This window comes from Oppia nitens, unplaced genomic scaffold, assembly GCF_028296485.1.
Source record: "Oppia nitens isolate AA-2021 unplaced genomic scaffold, nextdenovo-longstitch-racon4-pilon3 scaffold2_pilon_pilon_pilon, whole genome shotgun sequence".
Lineage (NCBI taxonomy): Eukaryota > Metazoa > Arthropoda > Arachnida > Sarcoptiformes > Oppiidae > Oppia > Oppia nitens.
Window position 1 is genome coordinate 6,020,374 of NW_026533210.1, and position 10,496 is coordinate 6,030,869.

General features: G+C 28.2%; 1 protein-coding gene across 1 annotated transcript; it reads right to left on the bottom strand.

Moving 5' to 3' along the window:
• Nucleotides 1-1,151: 1,151 nt before the first annotated feature.
• On the bottom strand, nucleotides 1,152-7,097 carry LOC128955889 (transcriptional regulator ATRX-like). The gene is made up of 6 exons (XM_054301567.1): nucleotides 7,008-7,097; nucleotides 6,096-6,724; nucleotides 5,252-6,044; nucleotides 5,104-5,190; nucleotides 3,095-5,038; nucleotides 1,152-2,389 (listed from the first exon to the last, which is right to left on the bottom strand). Exons 1-6 carry the CDS (start codon nucleotides 7,084-7,086, stop codon nucleotides 1,152-1,154), a joined length of 4,770 nt encoding a protein of 1,589 aa, XP_054157542.1. The 5' UTR covers nucleotides 7,087-7,097.
• Between the last annotated feature and the right edge of the window lie 3,399 nt (nucleotides 7,098-10,496).

Genomic DNA, 10,496 nt, shown 5'->3' on the forward strand with positions numbered 1-10,496 from the left:
TATTTCATATATTTATTTAATGTATTTAAAATCATTAATGAAAAAGTATTTATAATTACCATATTAACAATAGGTTGGATTAAAAAATTATGAATTCTATTAAACTATATATATATATTACTTATTTATTTTTAATACATCATATATTGTACATATATTAGTATGTCTATCAAATAATTTTAAGTGATTTATTATTTTTAAAATATAAAATTATCATTATATTACTTACAGTATATTTATCAATATCAATATTATCAACAATTTACAATAATTAAAAAATGTTTTATATAAAACTATTATTTTAATATAAAATTTGTATACACAATATATATACTGTATAATGTATATATGAATGTATTTATAAAGAAAAAATTAAAATTTTACAAATTAATAATATATCACACAACTAAACATGATATATTGGGACATCTATTGATATATCATTTTGTAGTTTCAATTTAATGTCATCGCTTATCGCATATTCAATTGGTATATCATTACTGTAATAATAGTGGGAAACGTATGGCATGTTATAGTTTGATATCCAATTAAATGAAAATAAATTACCAAATTTACCTGTAGATCAATATAAATAAATTTTTTTTTAATTATAAAGTTTTTCATTATAAATAATGTGATAAATAATAATTACCGAATATTATCATTATAACTATAAAAGAATATATTAAAAAAATTATTAACATAATAATTAATATATCTATTAAAATCATTTTTATTTTTGTTTTAATGTTTTATTTATTTTAACAAAATATTCAATTCAATTTTATTTTTAAAAATTTTCTAATACTACTAAATATATTTGCGACTCATAACAAATGTTTTTATATAAGTCTATTTAATTTTATTAATATAATATATCAATGTAACAAAAATAATATCATAGAGTTTATTAAATTAGGAAACTTTGATATATTTATTTTTTGTCAATTAATTGTCCTTGATATTAGTTAAAGTTATATAGTTTATTTTATTAAATATACAAATAATAATAATGTTCAGTATATGACTGTACATAATGTAAATTATATATAAAATAAATTTATTTAGATATTATTAAAAATAACATTATTTTAAACTTTATTTAGATAAATGATTAAAGTAAACATATGTATTGAATCAAATATTAATAATTAACCAAAATTTTTATTCCAATATTGACTATAATTAGGCCAATATTGTGAGAGAGCACCGGTATGTTTTGGACCATTACTATAAATCAATCTATTACTTGACTCTAATGGACTTTCATTAAATCTAACGATATCTTGAGGTTTATTATTATAGTTATTATAATTTTGATAATTTGTTGGCGAACTGAATAATAGTTGATTACTAACTACTTGTTTATCCCCGACAATAGTACCGGTATTATGGCCAGTACTACCACAACGTGGCGATACAAGTATTGGCCAATTACATTGACCTTTGCTCGGGTCAAAGTGTAGACCTGGAGGACAGGCAAACTCGTGCATACGTAGGACAGGTGTACGATCGCATCGGTAAAATTTTGAGCAATCAGAGGGATGTCTAAAGTAACCCTCTTTTTGACATTTAAATGCTTTCCGTTGTGAACCAATATTATAGCTATTGAATGGATAGTAGTCTTGAGCTACAGGCTCTAACTTTTTGAGCACCCGTTGGGACTCTTGTGCCACAAAAATCTTGTCCCGTAATGTATCCGATTTAGACTGACGACGGCGTCTCTGTTGTTGAATAAACTGTTGAGCTGTTTGTTGTTGTTGAGCGCCGTTAGACTTCTTTTGCGGTTTATTTTTATTATTTTGCGCTTTTCGTTGACCTCCCGGTGCCGCCGCCGCTGCCTTCGAAGTCGACGATTTGATGCGTTCACTCTGTTGTGGTCTCGGATTAAACATTGGTTTAGTTTTCTGTTGTGTCGACGACTGTTGATTATCGACTTTCTTCATCGGTTCACTTCTTGGGGTATTTTTTGTTTTTCGGCCGACATTTGCCGGACTTTTCTGTTTATTGCCTTTAGTCGTAGTGTCCATATGTTTACCACCTTTTTGCTGCTGTTGAGGGCGTGGTGTAAATCGTGGTTTATCTTTGATACCACTATTGACACTACTTTTTGTTTGTCCTTTTGTTGCCGGTTTAGGTTTAGCACCCGATCCTCCTTTTGTAGGACTCTTTCCAGTGGTTTTTTGCTGATCTTTCATCGGTTCCCTTGTGTTAGTTGAAGGTTTGATAGCATTAGTAGTCTGTGGTCTGCTCTTTACCGGTGGTTTAGGTCTTGACACAGATTTTGTAGATTGTTGTGATGTCTGTCCTTTTGTGGCACCATTTGATTGTTGAGGACTTACCTGTTGTGATGGAGATTTTTTTGAACTATCACCTGATTTTGTACCACCTATTTAATCAATATTATTATTAATATTTAATTTTTTAAATTTTTTTTCAAAACAAATTTATGTTTTCAATTAATTTGATAAATATTAAAAATTATTTTGTTATTTAAAATAATATTAATTTAATTTTAAAAATATGTTATTTCAAGTGACAAATTAGTTAAATTATTTCAATCGGAAAAAATTATTTTTGTTTGTTTGTTAATAATAATCATTTATTTATAGAAAAATAAAATTTATTTATTGAAAAAAACTTGTTAATTAATATTTTGAGCAATTACAATTTGTTAAATTTATATTAATTTATTATTTTAATTATTGTGTTGATTAGTTTATAGAAAATAAAATTTAAAAAAATAAAAATGTTTTAGTGCCATGAAAATAAATTAACAAATTTACAATAATTAATACAAGTAAATAAATAAAAAATAAAATGTGCGATTACTATATATTAATTGTTTAAAAATACTACGATAACTACTAATAGATAATAAGATATAAATATTATATTACATAAAAGATAGAAAATAAAATAAATTAAAAAAATTATTTGTAATTAAAGCATTATTAGTTATATTTATTATTATATTATTTTATGATAATTAATTAATTTATTAGTTTATAATTTAGTAGCATAAATTAGTTAATAATTGTTAAAATATAATTAACTAATTTTTAGTAATAGTAGTTATAATAATAGGGTAAACCTTTGACAGGTTGGTTGGGTTCGCGCACTTGACTATCACTGTTCAATCGATTCCTCGACTCTTGAGGACTGTATTCAATGAACTGATCCTGAATTGGTTGTTGCGATGGTTTTTGCTGCGGTATAGATGGTTGTCTCTGTTGCTGTTGTTGACTACCTGATCCCTGACATGACGGATAAGCAGACTGTGGCCAATTGCATACCTTATATCTCTCGTCAAAATGAAGACCAGCGCCGCACCGGAAGTCAAACCTTTTTAGACCAAACTGATTGACGCACCGGTAGAATGCGTTACAATCGTTAGGGTCTCTAAAAAAGCCCTCTTCGGTGCACTGAAAGCCTGATTGACCAGATTGTTGTCCTACTCCTCCTCCGTGTGGTTGTCTATTACGTTCGGGTATTGGACTAAATTGTCCATCTTGGCGATTGGATGAATCAAATCCATGATCAACCATAGCTACATCTTCCTGTTCAAATGGATCAGTTGGTCGCTGTGATGGCCGACCCCTAACTGGAGGTTTATCTTCGGGTAACTGCTCGTCATCTGTAACTTGTTGTATGTGTTGTTGTTCATCTCGTGGTACGGGTGTTGTTGATGACTGTTGAGGACGTTCTGTAAATCGGTGATGATTTTCAGGTTCTTGAGGTATTTGTTCTTCATGTTGTTGTTGTATTGGTTGCTGATCCTCATTGTCTTCATGTTGTTGTTGTATTGGTTGCTGATCCTCATTGTCTTCATGTTGTTGTTGCTGCTCTTGTGGTTCATCTTCTTGTGGAATCTGTTGTTGCTGTTGTTCTTCTTCTTGCTGTCTATCCTTATCATTGGCAGACTGTTTGCTATCTTCAGGTATCTGTTCCTCTTGTTGTTGTTGTTGATCTACTTGTGCATCATCTTCAGGTATTTGACCTACTTTTTGTTGTTCAACTGGTTCTTCACTACTGTTTTCAGGTGCTGCAGTAGTAGTACTTGTTTTAGGTTTAGGTTTAAATATAGGTCTTTGTGTGGGCCGTTGTTGCTGAGCACCAGAAGCACTGTCGCTATCGTCTTCGTGTTGTTGTTCAATAGGTTCATCACTTGAAGGTGTTGTAGACTTGGTTTTTGTTGGAGCTTTAGTCCTCTGCGCCGCAGGTTTAGGTTTCTCTGGCTTTGATGTCGATGTGTCTATCGGTGTGTCCTCTTCTTCATCTTCGTGTTCGTCTTCTTCTTGTTGTTGAACAGTTGGTTCAGTTGTACGTTGCGATGGTTTTCTTAAATCAGATTTAGTTGATTTTTGTCCATCAGTTGACTCGTCAGTTGTCTCAACACTTTCAGATTCGGTAGTTGTTTCTTCGGGTGCTGTAGTAGTTGTGTCTGCACTCGTCTCAGATGTTGGTGATGTCGTCTCTTCATCTTTTGCAGGTGTGGTCGTCTCACTCGACGCTTCAGTAGTTGTTTTATCTGACGATTCTTCAGATGTGGTCTTTGACGAGCTTTCGTTTTCTGTTGTTTCAGTCGCTGCTTCTGTTGTCGATTCACTTGAAGGACTGGCAGTTGTTGGTTCAGATGAGGATTCTGTTGACTCGGATGTCGGCGACTCAGATGACTGCTCTGTACTGCTTTCGGTTGACGTACTGGTAGATGATTCGGATGTTGTCTCAGTCGATGGTTCACTTGTACTGTCTAACGGTTCATCACTGGAAGTTGTATCCGTGGACTGAGATGTAGTCGTCTCCTCAGATGACTTTGTGGTGGAAGCTTCAGATGTTGTTTCTGTTGACGATTCAGATGAAGATTCAGATGAAGATTCAGTTGAAGATTCAGTTGAAGATTCAGTTGAAGATGTTTCAGTTGATTCTGATGTTGTTTCTGGTGATGTCTGGGTTGACGACTCTGTCGTTGCTTCGGTAGAACTATCAGTGCTATCGCTTGGTGTTGACTCTTCTTCATCTTCAGTCGGTTCAGAGGCTGAAAGGTTTTAAAATTAAAAACAAAATGATATAATTTATTAAATTAATCAAATGATATCTCACATCTTGACAATGGTTTGGCAGTAGGTCTGGGTGTGAACCGTGGCTTATCCTTTTGCTGGGCTAACACACCACCCTTTTTGCTGTCATCTTTGTCATGGAATAAATATATTCATAAAAAATAATACTTTATAATTATTATTATGATTACCTGTTTGAGCACTGGTAGCCTTTTTTGTAGGACACTTATTACTGGTCGATTCCTTATCACATTTCCCTGATTTTTCATCAAAAACCATACCCTCATCGCACTCGTATTGATCGGCATTGAATCCTCCATCAGTTTCGGTACACTTGTAAAACATATTACATCGTTTTGGATCTCTAAACGAACCGGTTGTTCGGCACTGATATATACGCCGTACTGGCGAACAATTACAGTCCTCATCGGCCGACGGTAAATCTTCGTCATCCGTATCCTTCGCTTGACTAATCTGTTCGCCCGATTGTTGTGTCTCTTTCGGTACTTCTGTGGCTTCATCTTCAGAACCGCCGGAAGTTTCTGTAGTAGTGGTCTGTTGTTCTTCTTCAGCATCAGTGGCAGCATTAGTTGAAGTCATTGGTGTAGCACTAGGACTGGCAGTTGTAGTTTGTTTTTTAGGGGCAGTGCTTGTCTTTGTCGGTGATTTAACTGGCGGAGTAGGCTTTGGTTTTGATCTGGTCTTTCCTTTAGTCGCCTCATCACTGGTCGGCTTGCCTTTTGTAGCCGGTTTTGTTTGCGATTGTGGTTTAGGTTTAGATTTGGTTTGCGGTTTAGATTTAGTTTGCGGTTTAGCACTGGGTTTTGTGGCAGTTTTTGTCGGCGGTTTGGCAGTGGTTTTCATTGAAGGACTGGCATCTGAGTGACTGTCGCTATCATCTTCTTCTTGTTGTTGTTGTTGCTGTTCTTTTTGTTGGACATCTGTGTCCTCTAAGTTGTCATCTTTTTGTTGGCTAATCCGATCCTATAATTAAACAAATTAATTAATAAGTAATAGCAGTATTTAAATAATTACATTTTGTGAACCATCTCCCTGTCCATCAGCCTTAGGTGATGGTTGAGCCCAGTCATCATCGGATTGAGTATTGTCCGGTGCCGGCGAAAAATAACGCGACGGGTCTTGTGGTCTAATGTTTGGAAACCTTTCGTTTGCATTACTTGTTGGCAGTAATGGTGCGGCAGTTGTAGTTGTTTTGGGCTGAGCTCGCGGTCGGGCAGTATTTTGTGAGCGCTGTGAGCGACCCGATGCGGGCGATCTAACAGATTGGTCGAGTGGCTCGAGTTCATAGGTAACATCACCAGAGGAAGCGGCCGGTTGTCCGACCGGTTGGTAGTAATAACTGTCCTCAGGACGCATCTGAGGTCTGGCATATGATTGGCCATTTAGGTTAGGATCGTTAGCCACTGCTGATGATTGAACCCCATTGTACTGGTTCTGTGGTAGTGTTGCAGGTGATGATGCATCACATGGCGGTGCCGAATGAGGCCAATTGCACACCGAGTTTCTCTCGTCAAACACAGTGCCGGGAGGACAAGCAAAACGGTATATACGAAGTCTACCGGCTGTCTCGTCGGGAACACATCGATAAAATTGGACACAATCTTTGGGGTCCCGAAAAAATCCCTCACTTTGACAGAGAGTATCTAAATGTTGAAAAGTTTTTATTAAATTTAAATTTTAAAAACTATTTATAATAAATATATTATTTTATTATTAATTTCTAAAACTTTTAAATAAATATAATTTTTTATTTGACAGTTTAAAATCTAATTAATGAATAATATTTAATATAAATTGTACTAAATCTATATATTAATAATTATTTTTATACATTATAATAATTATATACAGTATTAATCAGTGCTAAACATTAACATCACTAATTTTATAAATTTATAAATCAATATATAAAAGAAATATACTTACTATCAAATTGTTGAGCAATTGATTGGCCAATCAATAGTAATAAAAGTTTGAAAATAATGCCAATAATTGTATTATCCATTTGTTTGGCAATGATTTAGTTTATGATTATAGTGTATAACTGTTTTATAAATATACAAAAATGACATTTATTGTTAAAAATTTAAATTTAAAATTTACATCAAATATTAATTTCATTTTTTTAATGTACAGTAAATAACTATTTTTTATTGTTTTCAAAAACTATATTTAAATTTAAATTTGTAAACTTTAAAATTATACAACTATTCAAAACTATAGACAAAAAGTGTCAATGAAGTTAAGCAATTAAATTACCATAAGTTTAATGTTAAATACTATGAAACTTAAATAAAGTCGTGATTTGATTTTTCAATAAGTGAAAGTAAAAATTACAACAAATAAAACAACAATAAAAATAATGAGAATATACATTAAATAACTTTTTTTTATAAATAAATAAAAAAAAACTTTATATACACTTTATATTGTTTTACAAGTGATTCAGTAAAAGATATGAATAAAGACATGAGTTTATAATTCATGAATTATTTTTTGTTAGAAAAAAATTATTTATAAATTTAAGTATTTTAATATTATTTTGTACTAAACTACTGTTGAAAAAAGTACAAGTATTTTCACATTAAATGTATTTAAATATATCTATTATATCTATCATGTATTTCATATCCTAATCATAACTATAAAGTATTGTATTTTCCTATATATTCAACAAAAATTCTTGATTCCATATTATATCAAAAAATTATTTTTAGATATTTTGTTAGACAATCAATAATTGTTAATTACGTACATTTAACATAATATTGACAGTAATTTTTTTTTTGTATTTTGTAAAAACAAATATTTAATAAATTACTGTCATATTTACTGTTAAATATTGTTATTAAATAAAGTGATTATTAATATAATACATTTTTTATGATAGCTGTAATTGAATCGGAAATCACACTCATATATAAAATTTTGACATTTTTTCAAATATAAATATTTAATGTAATAAAAAATATTTTATTAAAATAATTTTTTTAAAATAAAAGAAAAACAAATAATAAATTCATTAACTCATTCAATAACTCATCAAAATAGTCATCAAATAAATGATTTTTATGGTTGAATACTCAAAATAACTGAATTTTATTATCATATTTGTTATTATTAAATACATTTTAAGATGATATTGAATTTTAAATGATATTTTTTTAAATGACAGTAAAATTGATAGTATTTAATATTATTATTAATGAATTTCAGTGTTAATAGTGAAAACACTTTAAATTCAAATTTAATAACTTTATTTTGATTATGACTTTAGCTATGATCAGCTATTAAATTATAGCCATATTGCTAATGAATATTTAATTATTATTTTTTGTTTATTTTAAAATAAATAAATAAATAATATTGAATAATAATGATAATACTGTATAACTTTATTTGTAATTTTTTTTATACAAATCTACTATACATACTGTATATAAATTATATTGTTTATAAAAATTATGTTTTCAAACTTATTGTCAAAAAAACAAAACAAACAAAAAGAAACAAATATTAAACAAAAAGCTAAATTCAGGGATAAATTTATTACAATTTGTTTTGTTGTTTATTTGTTTATACATATGATGTTTGGTATTATATGATAAATGCCGACAATTATAAAATGTGCTCATCTTTTAGGTATTTTTGTTAATAATAATTAATTTTCTTTAAAATTTTCGTTTAAAAAATCATTTAAACTATTAATCTATCACCAAATGATAAATGATAAATAAAATAAAAATATTTATAATTAATTTTGCTATACATTTAAAAGTTAAACATTTTTATGACATAAATTATTAATATTAAATTACCAAAAAACATAATTATTATATTAATAATTTTCAAACATAATGATTGTGTGACTTAACGTAAGACATTGAAAAGTTTCATCTCTGAGAAAAAATACATTTTATTTAAACACATTGTAATAAAATTAATAGCCTAATAATTTTTAATTTTGTTTTCAGTTAATGGTAAACACATTACATTAGACGATAGGTAAAAATAAAAACTAATATTTTTTAATTTTTGTTTTTTTTGTTTTAGTGCAATTTGTATAAATATTTAATTTTATTAGTTATTTTTTTATTAACTATTATTACGCTATAATAGTGTGTTTATAGATAATAAAAGTCTATTTGATCATAATTTAATTTTATTAGTTATTAAGTTTAAAACTAATGTAATTATATATCTTTATTATATATATATATATATAACATTAACCTTGTCAACTTTTGATTAAGATATCTTTAAATATTATCTTGTTTAAATATTTAAAATAATTACAAATATAATTAATTAATTAATTTTTAAATTTTTTTTATTGATAGTTGATTTTGTATAGGTATCGTAATTTTTGTTTACTTAAAACAATAGGCAATAATTAAATTTTACAATTAATTAAAATTCAATTCAATCTAATCTAACATCTTTTGTTTTGTTTTCTTAACTTTATAAACAAATTCCGATAAATATTTAAATTGTATAATAAATAATTTCATAATTAAATAATAATTAAATAATAATGCAATTATTGAATTGAGACATAAGATAAATGGACTTTTAATTTAAACACTATTAAATAATTTATAAACTTATATACAAAATTTATTTTTAAAATAATATTTAAAAATCTAAATGCCACACATATATATAATGACATTGACATTATTTTTGCATTTAGGAAACTACAATAAATATATAAATTTTTTCAGACAATAGGATTAATTTGAACCATTAAATACCCCTAATTTGTTTGTATATCTATTTGCTATTTAACAATACATTATATATATACAGTACTCTACTGTTTATATATCTATAAACGCAATACTAATATTAAAACATCTGCTTTTGTTTGTATATAATTTATATGTATTTAAAACTATTATTTAATAGCAAAACATTGGCATTATTTTAGTAATTAATTTTTTTCAATTAACTATTTTTTTGAAAAATTATTTAACTATCACTTCACGATTTTTTAATTGTTATTTTTGAAAATAATAATAATAACATCCTATATATATATATATATATATTGATTTAGACAAAATTATAATTAATAGTAATTAGTAAAAATATATAACAATCTATTGACTATTTTATCTTTAATAAAAAAAATAAAACAAAATAATGAAAAATGTCTATTTATTAATTATATTTGACATCACTTTCACACCATGTGTTAGGGTATGAGCCGTCTCTAGGATTAGCCTAAAAACCTCCTACACTATATGTATAATATCCTCTTTATATATTAATATACTGTATTAAACTTAACTGTCAATTAATGTTTTCTCATTAGCCCTGAGCTACCAGTGAGGGGTAATCTATCTATAAGTCACTTTACACTAAAGGACACACCAATATAGCACACATACAGTCAAGTGATAATCAATAATA

What these genes read in the sequence shown, in the direction of transcription:
- LOC128955889 (XM_054301567.1), bottom strand. Translation starts at nt 7,086, where the DNA reads ATGGATAATACAATTATTGGCATTATTTTCAAACTTTTATTACTATTG. An exon ending in AATTGCTCAACAATTTGATA is followed by an intron (nt 6,725 to 7,007) that starts GTAAGTATATTT and finishes TTCAACATTTAG; the next exon opens with ATACTCTCTGTCAAAGTGAG. An exon ending in AGGGAGATGGTTCACAAAAT is followed by an intron (nt 6,045 to 6,095) that starts GTAATTATTTAA and finishes GTTTAATTATAG; the next exon opens with GATCGGATTAGCCAACAAAA.